Source organism: Mobula hypostoma, chromosome 5 (genome assembly GCF_963921235.1).
Source record: "Mobula hypostoma chromosome 5, sMobHyp1.1, whole genome shotgun sequence".
NCBI lineage: Eukaryota > Metazoa > Chordata > Chondrichthyes > Myliobatiformes > Myliobatidae > Mobula > Mobula hypostoma.
Genome location: NC_086101.1, coordinates 3,465,976 through 3,485,594, shown reverse-complemented (window position 1 = coordinate 3,485,594; position 19,619 = coordinate 3,465,976). Strand labels below are relative to the sequence as shown.

Genomic DNA, 19,619 nt, shown 5'->3' with positions numbered 1-19,619 from the left:
TGTGTGGGGTTCAGTGGGATCTGGGATCAGCCGTGATGAAATGGTGGAGCAGATGCGATGGGCTGAATGGCCTAATTCTGCTCCTCTGTCTCATGGTCTTATGAGGAAGACGACAAGCATGCGCCACTCTACATCGGGAAGCGGTGGTGGGGGAAGTCAGAACTTCAAATTTTTTAGTGTCCATGTATCAGATGAACTGAGCTGGCCCCAGCACACAGACCATAAGGAAAGCGAAGTGAAGCTGTATCTTTAGCTTCTCAGGAAGTTCAGCTTATCACCAAACACTTCATACCTCAACACTTTATAGTCTGGGTAGTCTCCAACCTGGTGGTTCGAACATCGATTTCTCCACCTTCCAGTAAGGTCTCCCCCTCCCGCTTCTTCAATTCCTGACTCTGGCCTCATTCCTCTTCTCCTCCCCTGCTTATCACTACCTCCCCGGCACCCCTCTTCCCCTCCTTATCACCATCCCTAGCACCCCTCTTCCCCTCCTTATCACCACCCCTGGCACCCTTCCTCCCATGCTTACCACTACCTCCCCTGTTCCCCCTCCTCCCCTGCTTATCACTACCTCCCCTGTTACCCCTCAACCCCTGGTACCCCTCCTCCCCTGCTTACCACCTCCCCTGGCACCACTCCTCCCCTGCTTACCACCTCCCCTGGCACCCTTCCTCCCCTGCTTACCACCTCCCCTGGCACCCTTCCTCCCCTCATCACCTCCCCTGGCACCCCAACTCCCCTGGCACCCCTCCCCCCTATCACCTCCCCTGGCACCCCTCCTCCCCTACTTATCACCTCCCCTGGCACCCCTCCTCCCCTGCTTACCACCTCCCCTGGCACCCCTCCTCCCCTGCTTACCACCTCCCCTGGCACCCCTCCTCCCCTCCTTATCACCATCCCTAGCACCCCTCTTCCCCTCCTTATCACCACCCCTAGCACCCCTCTTCCCCTCCTTATCACCACCCCTGGCACCCTTCCTCCCATGCTTACCACTACCTCCCCTGTTCCCCCTCCTCCCCTGCTTACCACTACCTCCCCTGTTCCCCCTCCTCCCCTGCTTATCACTACCTCCCCTGTTACCCCTCAACCCCTGGTACCCCTCCTCCCCTGCTTACCACCTCCCCTGGCACCCCTCCTCCCCTGCTTACCACCTCCCCTGGCACCCTTCCTCCCCTGCTTACCACCTCCCCTGGCACCCTTCCTCCCCTCATCACCTCCCCTGGCACCCCAACTCCCCTGGCACCCCTCCCCCCCTATCACCTCCCCTGGCACCCCTCCTCCCCTACTTATCACCTCCCCTGGCACCCCTCCTCCCCTGCTTACCACCTCCCCTGGCACCCCTCCTCCCCTGCTTACCACCTCCCCTGGCACCCCTCCTCCCCTCCTTATCACCACTCCTGACACCCTTCCTCCCCTCATCACCTCCCCTGGCACCCCTCCTCCCCTCCTTATCACCACTCCTGGCACCCCTCCCCCCATCACCTCCCCTGACACCCCTCATCCCCTGCTTACCACCTCCCCTGGCACCCCTCCTCCCCTGCTTACCACCTCCCCTGGCACCCCTCCTCCCCTGACACCCCTCCTCCCCTGCTTACCACCTCCCCTGGCACCCCTCCTCCCCTGACACCCCTCATCCCCTGCTTACCACCTCCCCTGGCACCCCTCCTCCCCTGCTTACCACCTCCCCTGGCACCCCTCCTCCCCTCATCACCACTCCTGGCACCCTTCCTCCCCTCATCACCTCCCCTGGCACCCCAACTCCCCTGGCACCCCTCCCCCCTATCACTCCCCTGGCACCCCTCCTCCCCTACTTATCACCTCCCCTGGCACCCCTCCTCCCCTACTTATCACCTCCCCTGGCACCCCTCCTCCCCTGCTTACCACCTCCCCTGGCACCCCTCCTCCCCTGCTTACCACCTCCCCTGGCACCCCTCCTCCCCTCCTTATCACCACTCCTGACACCCTTCCTCCCCTCATCACCTCCCCTGGCACCCCTCCTCCCCTCCTTATCACCACTCCTGGCACCCCTCCCCCCCCATCACCTCCCCTGGCACCCCTCCTCCCCTACTTATCACCTCCCCTGGTACCCCTCCTCCCCTGCTTACCACCTCCCCTGGCACCCCTCCTCCCCTGCTTACCACCTCCCCTGGCACCCTTCCTCCCCTGCTTACCACCTCCCCTGGCACCCTTCCTCCCCTCATCACCTCCCCTGGCACCCCAACTCCCCTGGCACCCCTCCCCCCCTATCACCTCCCCTGGCACCCCTCCTCCCCTACTTATCACCTCCCCTGGCACCCCTCCTCCCCTGCTTACCACCTCCCCTGGCACCCCTCCTCCCCTGCTTACCACCTCCCCTGGCACCCCTCCTCCCCTCCTTATCACCACTCCTGACACCCTTCCTCCCCTCATCACCTCCCCTGGCACCCCTCCTCCCCTCCTTATCACCACTCCTGGCACCCCTCCCCCCCCATCACCTCCCCTGACACCCCTCATCCCCTGCTTACCACCTCCCCTGGCACCCCTCCTCCCCTGCTTACCACCTCCCCTGGCACCCCTCCTCCCCTGACACCCCTCCTCCCCTGCTTACCACCTCCCCTGGCACCCCTCCTCCCCTGACACCCCTCATCCCCTGCTTACCACCTCCCCTGGCACCCCTCCTCCCCTGCTTACCACCTCCCCTGGCACCCCTCCTCCCCTCCTTATCACCACTCCTGGCACCCTTCCTCCCCTCATCACCTCCCCTGGCACCCCAACTCCCCTGGCACCCCTCCCCCCCATCACCTCCCCTGGCACCCTTCCTCCCCTACTTATCACCTCCCCTGGTACCCCTCCTCCCCTGCTTACCACCTCCCCTGGCACCCTTCCTCCCCTGCTTACCACCTCCCCTGACACCCCTCCTCCCCTGCTTACCACCACTCCTGGCACCCTTCCTCCCCCATTACCCTTCCTCCCCTGACACCCTTCCTCCCCTGCTTACCACCTCCCCTGGCACCCCTCCTCCCCTGCTTACCACCTCCCCTGGCACCCCTCCTCCCCTGCTTACCACCTCCCCTGGCACCCCTCCTCCCCTCCTTATCACCACTCCTGGCACCCTTCCTCCCCTCATCACCTCCCCTGGCACCCCAACTCCCCTGGCACCCTTCCTCCCCTGCTTACCACCTCCCCTGGCACCCCTCCTCCCCTGCTTACCACCTCCCCTGCCACCCCTCCTCCCCTGGCACCCCTCCTCCCCTCCTTATCACCACTCCTGGCACCCTTCCTCCCCTCATCACCTCCCCTGGCACCCCTCCCCCCCTATCACCCCTCCCCCCCTATCACCTCCCCTGGCACCCCTCCTCCCCTACTTATCACCTCCCCTGGTACCCCTCCTCCCCTGCTTACCACCTCCCCTGGCACCCCTCCTCCCCTCCTCATCACCTCCCCTGACACCCCTCCTCCCCTGCTTACCACCTCTCCTGGCACCCCTCCTCCCCTGCTTACTACCTCCTCCCCTGCTTATCACCTCCCCTGGCACCCCTCCTCCCCTGCTTACCACCTCCCCTGGCACCCCTCCTCCCCTCCTTATCACCTCCCCTGCTTACTACCTCCTCCCCCGGCACCCCTCCTCCCCTCCTTACCACCTCCCCTGGTACCCCTCCTCCCCTGCTTATCACCTCCCCTGGCACCCCTCCTCCCCTGCTTACCACCTCCCCTGGCACCCCTCCTCCCCTCCTTATCACCACCCCTGGCACCCCTCCTCCCCTGCTTACCACCTCCTCCCCGGTTACCCCTCCTCCCCTGCTTACCACCTCCCCTGTTACCCCTCCTCCCCTGCTTATCACCTCCCCTAGCACCCCTCCTCCCCTGCTTACCACCTCCTCCCCTGTTACCCCTCCTCCCCTGCTTACCACCTCCCCTGGCACCCCTCCTCCCCTCCTCATCACCTCCCCTGACACCCCTCCTCCCCTGCTTACCACCTCTCCTGGCACCCCTCCTCCCCTGCTTACTACCTCCTCCCCTGCTTATCACCTCCCCTGGCACCCCTCCTCCCCTGCTTACCACCTCCCCTGGCACCCCTCCTCCCCTCCTTATCACCTCCCCTGCTTACTACCTCCTCCCCCGGCACCCCTCCTCCCCTCCTTATCACCTCCCCTGCTTACTACCTCCTCCCCCAGCACCCCTCCTCCCCTCCCTACCACCTCTCCTGGTACCCCTCCTCCCCTGCTTATCACCTCCCCCGGCACCCCTCCTCCCCTGCTTACCACCTCCCCTGGCACCCCTCCTCCCCTCCTTATCACCACCCCTGGCACCCCTCCTCCCCTGCTTACCACCTCCTCCCCGGTTACCCCTCCTCCCCTGCTTACCACCTCCCCTGTTACCCCTCCTCCCCTCCTTATCACCTCCCCTAGCACCCCTCCTCCCCTGCTTACCACCTCCTCCCCTGTTACCCCTCCTCCCCTGCTTACCACCTCCCCTGTTACCCCTCCTCCCCTGGCACCCCTCCTCCCCTGCTTTACCACCTCCCCTGGCACCCCTCCTCCCTCCCTTTCGCCCGAGGCCACTCCCTTCTTCTATCAGATACCTTCTTCTCCAGCCCATTGCTGTTTCCACCAGTCATCTCCCAGCTTCTCACTTCAGCCTGCCCTCCCCGCCACTTGTTTATTCTGGCATTCTCCCCCGCTTTCTTTCCAGTCCTGATGAAGGTCTCGGCCTGAAGTATTGACCGTCTATTCCTCTCCACAGATGCTTCCTCAATCTAGATTCCGCCAGCATTTTGTGTGTGTCGCTGATGGAATGGCCTGACTGGTTCTATCACTGTCTGGTACGGCAATTTGAATCCACTCCTCTTCCCAACTATTCTCCTACATTTCTTCCCCCCCCCAAAACCATCGGCCCCCCTCCCCAACTGACCTCCCCGCCCTGTCCACTCTCCCTCCCACTCTCCCCATACGCCCCTTCCTCCAACCCCCGACTGAGCCCTCCCCATCTCCCCCACTACCCCCTCTTCCCGCCTCCCCAACATCTCTCTCCCCGCAGTCGTTGCGCCCCACTCACCAGCATCATCCTGTGGAGGTCGGCCATTTCATGAACCCCGCTCTTGCAGAGGATGATCACCATCCCCGTGGTGTCCAGCCCTCGTCTCCCCGCTCTGCCCGCCATCTGGATGTATTCTCCTGCACCAGACACAGGGGGCGGAAAGGTCACAGGTCACAGCCCACAGCCAGGGAACCGGGGCACAGGGGGCGGAAAGGTCACAGCTCACAGCCAGGGAACCGGGGCACAGGGGGCGGAAAGGTCACAGGTCACAGCCAGGGAACTGGGGCAGAGAGGCGATGAGTGAGGAGGGGCTACTCCCTCCTGCCAGGGTGGGCAGGGAAGCACAACAGGAGCTGTGTCGAGTGATGGCATGTTATTTTATTTAGAGATACGCCATGAGACAGGACCATCTGGCCCTCAGAGCCGCGACGACCCAGGAACCCAAGTATTTAACCCTCGTCTAACCACAGGACAGTTAACCTACTCACCGGTATGACTTTGACTGTGGGAGGAATCGGAAGCAGCCGGAAGAAACCTTCACGTACACAAAAGGACATAGGACAGCAGAACTGATCTCTGAATCGTCGCGAGCAGTGACAGCGTTGTGCTGACTGCTGTACCGTGACACTCTAAAGGAGGTAACTGAATGAGGTGTGGTGACCTCAAATGCAGATCCCGAGGGGATGGAGCACTTCATAGGCCAAATGGCCTAATTCTGCTACTGTGCCCTATGGTCCTCTCTGGGCAGAGAATCCCACAGATTTACCTCCATCTGGCTAAAGAGATTCCTTCTCATAACTGCTCCAAAGTACATCCTTCTGTGCCCTCTGGTCCTAGACTCCCTCACTACAGGAAACATCCTCTCCACACCCACTCTATCTGTGCCCTCTGGTCCTAGACTCCCTCACTATAGGAAACATCCTCTCCACATCCACTCCATCTGTGCTCTCTGGTCCTAGACTCCCTCACTATAGGAAACATCCTCTCCACATCCACTTTATCTGTGCCCTCTGGTCCTAGACTCCCTCACTATAGGAAACATCCTCTCCACATCCACTCTATCTGTGTCCTCTGGTCCTAGACTTCCCCACTATGGGAACACTATATTCCAGCCTTCTTATTGGTCAGTGCCCGGGAGGACACCGGGTTGTGGCAGCTGCTGTCCAGACTCAGTGAAAGGAAGGAACGGTTTCTCCGTTGCTGGGTGGCAGCGCCTGGAGCTCGCTGGCTTCGTGGGGACAGGGGTGGATAACTGGGTCAACAGCCCCAGGGTGAAGCAGCATGACAGTCATTCACGCATGGCGCAGAGCGAGAATGTTAAACTCCACCATCTCCATCCAAATACACCACTGTGACTTTCTAACCAGCAGACCTCAGAGCCCTCCTCCCTCCCCACCATCCTCAGCAGGGGTAAGCCCACCCCTCGTGCCGAGCCCAGTGCTGGGCACTCTGCTCGCACACAACTGCACGGTCAAACACTCCAGTAATCACACTGTCAGTTCGCTGACAACACAACAGTAGTAGGGCCCATCAGCAACAGCGATGAGATGGCCGACAGAGAGACAGGCCCGGTGCCCTGGCAAACAGCCTCCTCCTCACAGTCAAGAAAACGAAGGAGATGGTTGTCGACTTCAAGAGTACTCACACCACTCCATTTTACATCTGCAGCACAGCAGTGGAAACTGCGAGCGGTTTCATACTCCTGAAAGTGCACATCTCGCACATCTCACACAACCTCTCACGGTCCCGGAATGTATTCCACAGAATCAGGAAAGTTCACCGATACCGCTATTTTCTGAGGCTGGGAGGGACAGGGCTGGCTGGCGGGCCGGCGAGGGTGGGGCCAGAGGTCGGGCCGGGGAGGGCAGGGCCAGAGGGCAGGCTGGGGAGGGCGGGGCCGGAGTTGGGGATGTGGGTGGAGGTGTTGATCAGCCTTACTGCTTGGGGAAAGTAACTGTTTTTGAGTCTGGTGGTCCTGCTGTGGGAGCTAGGTAGCCTCCTCCCTGATGGGAGTGGGACAGACAGTGCGGTGGGATCCTTCATGATGATACTGGCCTTTTCTGGTGCCTTACTGTATACATGTCCTTGACGGCCAGTCGGCTAGTGCCGGTGATGCATCGGGAAGTTCTGACTACCCGTTGAGCCTTTCTGTCTACCGCAGTGCTGTTTCCATACCGTGCAGAGTGATGCAGCTTGTTCAGATCAAATCAAGTTTAATTACTATTCAGACCATTCATGGACACAGTTCCTCTGGGGCCCAGATGCATTACATACATTCAGAGTAGTGAGGGAGGGAAAACACACACACACACACACACACACACACACGCACGCACACACGTACACGTACACACACACACACGCGAACACACGTACGCGCACACACGTACACACACACACATGTACACGTACACACACACGTACACACACACACACGTACACACACACACACGTACACACACATGTACATGTACACACACACACGTACACACACACACGTGCACACACATGTACATGTACACACACACGTACACACACACACACGTACACACACACGTACACACACACACACGTACACACACACGCGCACACACATGTACGCGCACACACGTACACGTACACATGTACACACACACACACGTACACGTACACACACACACACGTACACACACACGTACATGTACACACACACACACGTGCACACACACGTACATGTACACACACACGTACACACACACACACACGTACACACACACGTACATGTACACACACACACACGTACACACACACACACGTACACACACACACACGTACATGTACACACACACACACGCGCACACACGTACACACACACACATGTACACGTACACACACACGGCACACACACGTACATGTACACACACACGTACACACACACACACACGTACACACACACGTACATGTACACACACACACACGTACACACACACACGTACACACACACGTACACACACACGTACATGTACACACACACACGTACACACACACACGTACACACACACGCGCGCACACACGTACACGTACACATGTACACACACACACACGTACACGTACACACACGTGCACACACATGTACACGCACACACATGTACACGTACACACACACACGTACACACACACACGTGCACACACATGTACATGTACACACACACGTACACACACACGTACACACACACACACGTACACACACACGCGCACACACACGTACGCGCACACACGTACACGTACACATGTACACACACACACACGTACACGTACACACACACACACGTACACACACACGTACATGTACACACACACACACGTGCACACACACGTACATGTACACACACACGTACACACACACACACACGTACATGTACACACACACGTACACACACACACACACGTACACACACACGTACATGTACACACACACACACGTACACACACACACACACGTACACACACACACGTACACACACACACACGTACATGTACACACACACACACACGTACACACACACGCGCGCACACACGTACGCGCACACACGTACACGTACACATGTACACACACACACACGTACACGTACACACACGTGCACACACATGTACACGCACACACATGTACACGTACACACACACACACGTACACACACACGTACATGTACACACACACACACGTACACACACACACACGTACACACACACACACGTACATGTACACACACACACACGCGCACACACGTACACACACACACATGTACACGTACACACACATGTGCACACACACGTACATGTACACACACACGTACACACACACACACACGTACATGTACACACACACACACGTACACACACACACACACGTACACACACACGTACATGTACACACACACACACGTACACACACACACGTACACACACGCGCGCACACACGTACGCGCACACACGTACACGTACACATGTACACACACACACACGTACACGTACACACACGTGCACACACATGTACACGCACACACATGTACACGTACACACACACACGTACACACACACACGTACACACACACGCACACACGCGCACACACACGCACGCGCACACGCACACACTACTTCACCCTTTCCTGTCAGACACCTTCTGTACCTAGCATCACTTTATGGACATACAATCAATTGACATACAAGCTACAGTTTCCATTTATATTTAATGTTTTGTTTTTAAATTATCGTGCTCTATATTGCGTGTTTATTTCTGTTCTGCATCAGATCTGGAGTGACGGCAAGGAGCTGGCAGCAATGGAGGGAGAGCCAGGACATCACCTGAAATGGAGGGAGGCCTTTAATCCTAAGGAGAGATGGGACGGGCTCACTACAAGGTACAACGCTGAGGCGTGACCTTCAGAAGAGGGAGATAAAATTGCTGGCCCAGCGTGAATATTGCGGGCAGCACAGTAACCCCCACCCGCCCCCGGTCAGGCACTGTCACCTGGCATCAGATCGCGGAAGTTGGTGCCGTCGTGTTTGCGGATGCTGTCGAAGACCACGGTCCTGGCCGGCATGTTCACCCCCATGGCGAAGGTCTCCGTGGCAAACAGGATCTGTGGCAGGAAGGCAGTCGTGAGCAACGGGAAACACTCCCAGCAAATTCATTATCACAGTACGCACACCTCACCATAGACAACCCTGGTTCACTTCCTTCAGGACATTCACAAGAAAAACTTTTTCACCCAGAGAGTGATGGATATATGGAATGCTCTGCCCCAGAAGGCTGTGGAGGCCAAGTCTTTGGACGCTTTCAAGAAAGAGATGGATAGAGCTCTTAAAGATAGCGGAATCAAAGGTTATGGGGATAAGGCAGGAACTGGATACTGATTGTGGATGATCAGCCATGATCACAGTGAATGGCGGTGCTGGCTCGAAGGGCCGAATGGCCAACTCCTGCACCTATTGTCTATTGCCTAAAATAAAGAAATACAGTAGAATCAATTTAAAAACTACAAAGGCTGGCAATGTGCAAAAGAAGATAAACTGCAAATTAAATAAATAAATATTGAGAACATGAGCTGTAGTGTTCTTCAAAATGATTCCGAAGGTTATGGAATCAGTTCAGTGATAGGGCGAGTGAAGATATCCCCTCTGATTCAAGAGCGTGCTGGCTGAGGGGTAATAACTGTTCCTGACCCTGGTAGTGTGGGTCCTGAGGCTCCTGTACCTCCTGCCTGATGGCTGAGGGGTAATAACTGTTCCTGAACACGGTGGTGTGGGTCCTGAGGCTCCTGTACCTCCTTCCTGATGGTTGAGGGGTAATAACTGTTCCTCAACACGGTGGTGTGGGTCCTGAGGCTCCTGTACCTCCTTCCTGATGGTTGAGGGGTAATAACTGTTCCTGAACACGGTGGTGTGGGTCCTGAGGCTCCTGTACCTCCTGCCTGATGGTTGAGGGGTAATAACTGTTCCTCAACACGGTGGTGTGGGTCCTGAGGCTCCTGTACCTCCTTCCTGATGGTTGAGGGGTAATAACTGTTCCTGAACACGGTGGTGTGGGTCCTGAGGCTCCTGTACCTCCTGCCTGCTGGCAGCAGCGAGAAGAGAGCGTGGCCTGGGTGGTGGGGATCTCTGATGATGGATGCTACTTTCCTGCAACAGCATTTCACATAGGTGTGCTCAATGGTGGGGAGGGTCTTTGCCTGTGACGGACTGGGCTGTGTCCACTACCTTCTGCAGGCTTTCCCCATGTAACGGTGTTGGCGTTCCCATACCAGGCTGTGATGCAGCCAGACAATATGCTCTCCACCACACATCTATAGAAGTTTGTCTCTGCAAATTCCCAAGGAAGTAGAGGCACTGCCGCGCTTTCTTCATAACTGCACTTACACGCTGGGCCTAGGACTGGTCCTCAGGAATGTTAACAATGAAGAATTTAAAGTTGCTGACTCCCCACCCCCCCCACGAGGACTGGCTCACGGATCTCTGGTTTCCTTCCCCTGACGTCAATGATCATCTCCTTGGTCTTGCTGACACTGAGTGAGAGGTTGTTGTGGCACCACTCAGACAGATTTTCAGCTTCCCTCCAACACGCTGATTCGTCACCACCTTTGATTCGGCCAACAACAGCAAACCTGAATATGGCGCTGCAGCTGTGCTTAGCCACACAGTCACCAGTGCAAAGCGAGCAGAGCAGGGAGGGCGGAGGGGGGACGCAGCACACAGCCCTGTGGTTCACCTGTACCGATGGAGATTGCGGAGGAGATGTTGTTGCCAATCTGAACTGACTGGGGTCTGCAAGTGAGGAAATCGAGGATCCAATCACACAAGGAGGAATTGAGGCCAAGGTTTTGAAGCTCATTGACCTGTTTTAAGGGGATGACAGTATTGAATGCCGAGCTGTAGTTAATAAAGAGCATCCTGATGTATGTATCAATGCTATTCAGGTGTTTCAGGGCTGAGTGAAGAGCCAATGAAATGGAATCTCCTAATACTGATTTGATCTGTATGAACAGAATGTAAGACAAGCTTTTCACTGTATCATGTGACAATAATAAACCACTACTCTCTCCTCAGAGTTCTGTTCTTTGTGACTCTTTCTGAAATGATTACCATACGTCCTATGTGTGCTATGTGCTGTCGGTTCTGTGCTTTGTACCTTGGCCCCAGAGGAACGTTGTTTAATTTAGCTCTACTCACGTGTGGGTGCAAAATAATAAAGCTTGAACTTGATCAGTAATAAGCCAATTCCTAGACAAATTATAAACCAATACTAGCGCCCTGAGCACCTGCACTGATGGGCCGGTACTCACCTTGACCAGGCCTCGGGCGAACAGCATCTCAATCACTTCCTTCAGGATGGGCAGGATGCCACTGTGATGGACACCGATACCTCGTTTCAGCAGCTGCACCATCTGCAGCACCTGCCCGGGAGGAGAGAGGAGGAATGAGCAGTTGGCAGTGCCTAGGAGGAAGTGCTTCTGTCCACATTGGACACTTTTGAAACTGCAGCCACCGGCCCTCGATGGACTCACACAGAGTCCCTGCCACACCTCCTCCCCCAAGTATGAGACCACCCATCGTGGACAGTGTGATCCCCCCGAACAACCATGGTCCTGCACACTGTGGGGACTCTTATCCGCGGGTAAGTACTAACGCAGACATTGTGGGGACCGTTATCAAGTGTGGGCAGGTGGCCAAGTGGTTAAGGCGTTGGTCTAGTGATCTGAAGGTCGGGAGTTCGAGCCCCAGCTGAGGCAGCGTGTTGTGTCCTTGAGCAAGGCACTTAACCACACATTGCTCTGCGACGACACTGGTGCCAAGCTGTATGGGTCCTAATGCCCTTCCCTTGGACAACATCGGTGTCGCGGAGAGGGGAGACTTGCAGCATGGGCAACTGCTGGTCTTCCATACAACCATGCACCCTGGAGAGTGAAGACTTTCCAGGCGCAGGTCCATGGTCTCGCAAGACTAACGGATGCCTTAGAGTACCCTCTAATTACCACATATGTACCGTGGGGTTGCTGCTCCCCCAGTATCCAGCAATCCAGACACCCACTGTAGGATCCCCGGCTTCCAAACGCTACCCACCCAGCCATGGTGGCAACCCCAATCCCCAAACACCCATCGCAGGGACCCTGACCCCAAATCCTCACAGCAGTTAGCCTCCACCCCATCTGCTCAGTGTGGGAAGTACAAAACCCTCCGACCAGACCCACAAATGTGGGGCCCTCCCACCTGCAGGCAGGGTTCTGGACTGTACCTAGGACATGGACCTCCACAGTAATGGAAAAAGCCACTGGGACTATCCCACCAACTGTGGGGTTCCGGACTGTCCCTGGGACTTGGACACCCCCCACTCCTGCAGAAATGAAGAGAACCATTGGGACCATCCCACAAACCGTGGGGTTCCGGACTGTACCTGGGACATGGACGTCCACAGTAATGAGAAAGCCACTGGGACTATCCCACCAACCGTGGGGTTCTGGACTGTACCTGGGACATGGACTTCCACAGATGCGGAGAAAGCCACTGGGACTATCCCACCAACTGTGGGGTTCCGGACTGTCCCTGGGACTTGGACACCCCCCACTCCCGCAGAAATGAAGAGAACCATTGGGACCATCCCACAAACCGTGGGGTTCCGGACTGTACCTGGGACATGGACGTCCACAGTAATGAGAAAGCCACTGGGACTATCCCACCAACCGTGGGGTTCCGGACTGTACCTGGGACATGGACGTCCACAGTAATGAGAAAGCCACTGGGACTATCCCACCAACCGTGGGGTTCTGGACTGTACCTGGGACATGGACTTCCACAGATGCGGAGAAAGCCACTGGGACTATCCCACCAACTGTGGGGTTCCGGACTGTCCCTGGGACTTGGACACCCCCCACTCCCGCAGAAATGAAGAGAACCATTGGGACCATCCCACAAACCGTGGGGTTCCGGACTGTACCTGGGACATGGACGTCCACAGTAATGAGAAAGCCACTGGGACTATCCCACCAACCGTGGGGTTCCGGACTGTACCTGGGACATGGACGTCCACAGTAATGAGAAAGCCACTGGGACTATCCCACCAACCGTGGGGTTCTGGACTGTACCTGGGACATGGACTTCCACAGATGCGGAGAAAGCCACTGAGACCGTCCCACCAGCTGATACGGTTCCAGCTGTTTCCTGTGGCACGGACCCGCGCAGCTCTAGTATCGTCCCACCAGCTGACCGGGGTCCCAGACAGTACCTGGGGCAGCTCACGGTCGGTGCCCTTCAGCCGAGAGATGCACTTCTGGAAGAAGACATGGATCTCACTCTTCTCAACAGTGCTGGTCAGGTCAACGGTGGTCAGCATGTTGGCGTTCTCGTCGCACCGGTTGCGGGAGAAGGTGAAGGCCACCACGGGCAGGTTGTCCTTTTTCCGCAGGACGTCGATCAGGGACAGCCAAACACTCTTGTCCTGGGGCAGGCAAAGTTCAAGGTTCAAAGTAACCTTACTATCACAACACATATATGTCACCACGCACAGTCTATTCGGGTTAACGTAAACTTATCATCACAGCACGTATATGTCACCACAGACAGTCTATTCGAGTCAATCGGGACCAGCACATTTTGGGCCAGTTAAGCAGCTGCCCCAATTAGCCGAAGTTTCGTGGAAACAGTTAAAGGGTATTAAAAAAAGACTAACTACTGTTTAACTGAAATGAAATACGAAACAGGTTAGAACACTAGCAACATTACTACAGCACTATAAAACTGCAAATTAATTGCTAATAATTATCAACAGAGGACTTCATCCGGTGTATGCTGCCATGTTCTCTTAATTGACTGTAAATGAACAAAACAAGCTCAGATACCTAGTGCAGATAATGGACTGCCTTCACTGCCTTCCTGCATAAATCAAAATTTTCAAAAAGCAGTGATTTTGGAGCCGGTGTCCATCGGCCCAAATAGATAACATCACAACACAAACACACACACACAATGCTGGAGGAACTCAGCAGGCCAGGCAGCCTCTATGCGAAAAGAGTACAGTCGACGTTTCAGGCTGAAACCCTTCGGTCAGTCCTGCTGAAGGGTTTCGGCCCAAAACGTCGCCTGTACTTTTTCATCGTAGATGCTGCCTGGCCTGCTGAGTTCCTTCAGCATTTTGCGTGTGTTGCTCGGATTTCCAGCGTCTGCAGATTTTCTCACTTGTGGTTAGATAACATCACACAAGCACGTGCAAGTGACGATATTTTAAAAACCAATCTCCGTAACGTACACTGTCACACAAGTACACATGATTGACACTAGCTAGGAACTGTTCAGCAACAGTTTACCGTCCCAATTAAGCGGGATAGTGTCTCAAATTAACAAAATGAATCCTGGCTATTTCCTTGATTTAGTTTTTGTTCTTTAAGGGTTGTCCCAAATAAGAGGCTACCCCAATCAACCAATGGCCCAATTAACCGGAATTCACTGTACTACCCTGGCATTCACTTTCTTGTGGGCATTCACAGTAACTACAAAGAACCCGATACAAACAAAGAAAAACTGCAGGGGCAGAACATGGACACGTGTTGGAAGCGGGGCTGGATTGGGGAAGTCTCTGTAGGACAATTTTGTTGTGTTGGTTATGAATAATTTATTTTAATGTAATGTGATGTCCCCTTCTCTCCAGTCCAGGTGAAGGGTACCGGCCCTAAAATATCAACCGTTTCTCCCCCTCCACAGATGCTGCCTGACCTGCTAAGTGCACTTTGTATGTGTTGTTCATGATTTGCAGCATCTGAATGATCTCTTGTGCTCATGTTAACATCTCCCGCTGTGTCTCCCAGTATTACTGACTCCCCACACCCCTCCTTATCGCAGATGTTCCATCTTCCCCCAGCCCAAACTCTCCTCCAACTCAAATCCACCCTTCCTTTGCCGACGTTATGTCGAAGATGTATTTGTTCATTCGTTCTGACATGAGCGATCATGGTCTTCCCACGACCATCATTGCTCGTGGCAAATTTTTCTACAGACGTGCCTTCTGACCAGTGTTTTTACAAGAAGGGTGAACCCAGCCATTATCAAAGCTCTTCAGAGATTGTCTGCCTGGCGTCAGTGGTCGCGTAACCAGGACTTATGATATGCACCAGCTGCTGATACGACCATCCTCCACCTGGCTCCCATGCCTTCACGTGAGCCTGATCGGAGGGTGGGGCAGCTGAGCTGGTGCTACCCCTTGCCCAAGGGCAACCTGCAGACTAGCGGAGGGAAGGGAAGGAGTGCCTTACACCTCCTTTGCTGGAGACATATTTCCACCCACCACCCAAGTACATTGGTGAGGCCAAGTTTGGACACCTACCTACAGGACAGATATCAGAAAGGCTGAAAGAGTACAGGAAAAATTTACAAGGTGTTACCAGGACTTGGGGGCTTGAGTTATAGGGAAAGGTTGAATAAGCCAGGACCTTATTTGCTGGAGCATAGGAGAATAAGGGGAGATTTGATGAAGATATACAAAATTTTGAGAGTTATAAATGCAAGCAGGCTTTTTCTGCTGAGGTTGGGTGAGACTGGAGCTAGAGGTCATGGGTTAAAGGTGGAAGGTGAAACGGGGAACATGAGGGGGGACCTCTCGGAGGGTGGTGAGAGTGTGGAACAAGCAAGCTGTCAGCGGAATTGGTGGACGTGGGTTCGATTGCGACATTTAAGAGATGTCCGGATGGGTATGTGGATGGAAGGGGTCTGAAGGGAATGCACATGGGTGCGGGTAGGTGGGACTAGGCAGTAAACAAGTCAGCGTGGACGGGCTGGGCCAAAAGTCTTGCTTTTGTGCAGTACGGCTCTATCAGTCTTTGAACCTCTGCACTCGTGAAGAGGCATCTGGGTCTTCCTATGCATGGGTCACAAAGAGAATGTCTGGGACGGGTGGGTGCAGACAGAAGTGCAGACAGAGCCCATGGAGGTGTGGCTGAGTTGCGTTCACAACTCTCTGCAGTTTCTTGCGGTTACGTGCAGAGCGTACTGAGCTCTAAGAGAATGGTAGAGTGTTGTGTGAAATCAGATTGGCGATTTCACCGAGTGGAGACAGAAGACACTCAATACCAGTGAATACATCAACTATTTCATAACAGGAACAGGAACAGAAACAGGAACAGGAACGAACACACACACACGCATGCACGCAAATACTTATCTGAAGAATTATCTGCAGCTTAATGTGAAAAAGACTAAGGAGCTGGTGGTAGACCTGAGGAGAGCTAAGGTACCGGTGACCCCTGTTTCCATCCAGGGGGTCAGTGTGGACATGGTGGAGGATTACAAATACCTGGGGATACGAATTGACAATAAACTGGACTGGTCTAAGAACACTGAGGCTGTCTACAAGAAGGGTCAGAGCCGTCTCTATTTCCTGAGGAGACTGAGGTCCTTGAACATCTGCCGGATGATGCTGGGGATGTTCTACAAGTCTGTGGTGGCCAGTGCGATCATGTTTGCTGTTGTGTGCTGGGGCAGCAGGCTGAGGGTAGCAGACACCAACAGAATCAACAAACTCATCCGTAAGGCCAGTGATGTTGTGGGGATGGAACTGGACTCTCTGACGGTGGTGTCTGAAAAGAGGATGCTGTCCAAGTTGCATGCCATCTTGGTCAGTGTCTCCCATCCACTACATAATGTACTGGGTGGGCACAGGAGTACATTCAGCCAGAGACTCATTCCTCCGAGATGCAGCACAGAGCGTCATAGGAAGTCATTCCTGCCTGTGGCCATGAAACTTTACAACTCCTCCCTTGGAGGGTCAGACACCCTGAGCCCATAGGCTGGTCCTGGACTTATTTCATAATTTACTAGCATAATTTACATATTACTATTTAACTATTTATGGTTTTATTACTATTTATTATTTATGGTGCAATTGTAACGAAAACCAATTTCCCCCGGGATCAATAAAGTATGACTATGACTATGAAATATATGCCTGGGCCCATTGTACGACAGCACACCTCACACTGGTTACTGTACCCAAGGCACAGTGATGCCCAGCTCACGGCAACCCAGAGAGCGACAAGAATATCTGTGGCTTCTGCATGCTGGACTTAAACTCTGCTGGTGCTGAACTGCAGCTAGTGGGAGGAGCTGTAATGCTCTTTCAGGGGCCAAACCCTAGCTAGCACAGGGGGAGTGGCCATCAATGACTGACACTAACTGCAACACAAGGGTCTACAGGAATATGCCAAACTTCTTTAGCCTTGAGAGGAAGTAGAGGTCTACTGTAATTTGCTCGCGTCCACCTTCTCATTCAGCTCCCTCCGTCACTCACTCATATCCTGCCCCTATCCACAAATACCCCTCCCCAACAATCAGCGGGCAACTCACTTGGCTGGGGCCGCCATAGTGGGTTGGCTGCTTCGCTCCGAAGGTCTGAGAGTGCTTGCTGGCCCGTTCCTTCTTGGCGTCCACGGCAGCGTAGTACCTGAAACCAGCAGCAAGGTGAGTCACACACTAGTCCCTCCCTCCTGGTCGACCACCCCAGTACGGGGCTATGGAAAAGACTGCATGACCTGCATATCGCCTCACAAGACTATAGAGTGCCGGGGGTGGGGGTATGAAATGTTCCTGCCTACCAGCACACAGCAAGCTCACAATCATATTCAGGTTTAACATCATGCATATGCCATGACATTGGTTGTTTTACAATGAAATACATCATCATAATAAACTATAAATACATTAAGAAATACATTTTAAAAAATTAAATTGAATACGTAGTGCAGAAAAAGAGGCAAGCGATGAGGTAGTTCATAAGTTCATTGTCCATTTAGAAATCTGATAGCAAAGGGGAAGAAGCTGTTCCTGAAATGTTGAGTGTGTGGCTTCAGGTTCCTGTACCTCCTCCCTGATTGTTAGCAATGAGAAGAGGGCATGAACACGGTGAGGGGGGGGCCCTTATGATGGATGCCAACTTTCTCAAGCATCTGCTTTTTGAAGATGCCCTCAATGCTGGGGAGGCTGGCGTCCGAGATGAAACTGGCGGGGTTTACAACCATCTGCAGCTTTTTCCGATCCTGTGCAGTGGCTCTTCAATACCAGGCTGTGATACAACCAGTTAGAATGCTCTCAGTGGTGCAGTGCCTATAAAAAGTACCCACTCCCCTTGGAAGTTTTCAGAGAAACATAGAAAACCTACAGCACAATACAGGCCCTTCAGCCCGCAATGCTGTGCCAAACATGTACTCACTTTAGAAATTACCTAGGATTACCCATAGCCCTCATGTTTTATTGTTTTACAACACTGAATCACAGTGGATTTAATTTGACTTTTTTTTGATGCTGATCAACAGGAGTTAAAACAGAATCTTCCACTGCACCTCTCACCAAGACTGCGGATCACCCGGGTGTAGCCCAACAGCAAAGTGACACCAAATCGAGTCAGAGTTGAGGAAGGCTATGAGCCTGCACTCACTGGAATTTAGAAGAATCGGGGCTTCTCATTGAAACCTACTGAATATCGAAACGTATTGATAAAGTGGCTGCGGAGAGGATGTCTCCTACAGTGGGGGAGTCTGGGACCAGAGGCATGGACTCAGGATAGAGGGATGTCCATTTAGGATGGAGATGAGGAGGAATTTCTTTAGCCAGAGGGTAGTGAATCTGCGGAATTCAATGTCACAGTTGGCTGTGGAGGTCAAGACGCTGGGTGTTTTTAAGGCAGAGGTCCTTGATTGGTAAGGCGGTTAAGGGTTACAGGGAAAAGGCATGAGAGTGGGGTTAAAGAACGGTAGTATAGTGGCAGCACAATGCTTAGACCTGGGTTCAATTGTCTGTAAGGAACGTGTACATCACTTCCCATGAACGTGTAGGTTTCCTCAGGGTGCTCTGGTTTCCTCCCACAGTCCAATGCGGCGAGTGGGTTACTTGGTCATTGTAAACTGTCCTACGGTTGGGTTAGGGTTAATTCGGGGAATGCTGGGTGGCACAGCTCAAAGGGGTTGAAGGGCCCGTTCTGTGCTGTATCTCAATAAATAAATAAATAAAATGAAAATCAGCACTGATGGAATGGCGAAGCAGACCTGATGGGCTGAATGGCCTAATTCTGCTCTTGTACCTTATTGTCTAAT

At 54.1% G+C, this 19,619-nt stretch overlaps 1 protein-coding gene and 1 long non-coding RNA gene across 3 annotated transcripts in view; one reads left to right on the top strand and one right to left on the bottom strand.

Annotated features, from left to right (window-relative positions):
* skic2 (SKI2 subunit of superkiller complex) overlaps positions 1-19,619 on the bottom strand; it is a 130,309-nt gene that overhangs the window by 30,865 nt on the left and 79,825 nt on the right. For both annotated transcript variants that reach the window (XM_063047877.1, XM_063047878.1), the window contains 5 exons: positions 17,878-17,974; positions 13,772-13,984; positions 11,835-11,945; positions 9,524-9,635; positions 5,035-5,153 (listed from right to left, as the gene is read on the bottom strand). In XM_063047877.1, coding sequence (XP_062903947.1) covers positions 5,035-5,153; positions 9,524-9,635; positions 11,835-11,945; positions 13,772-13,984; positions 17,878-17,974 — 652 coding nt within the window. The remainder of the gene's footprint in view (positions 1-5,034; positions 5,154-9,523; positions 9,636-11,834; positions 11,946-13,771; positions 13,985-17,877; positions 17,975-19,619) is intronic.
* On the top strand, positions 4,747-9,512 carry LOC134346504 (uncharacterized). Its single transcript, XR_010017939.1, has 3 exons — positions 4,747-4,801; positions 5,403-5,654; positions 9,304-9,512. It is a non-coding gene; the product is annotated as an uncharacterized LOC134346504 (long non-coding RNA).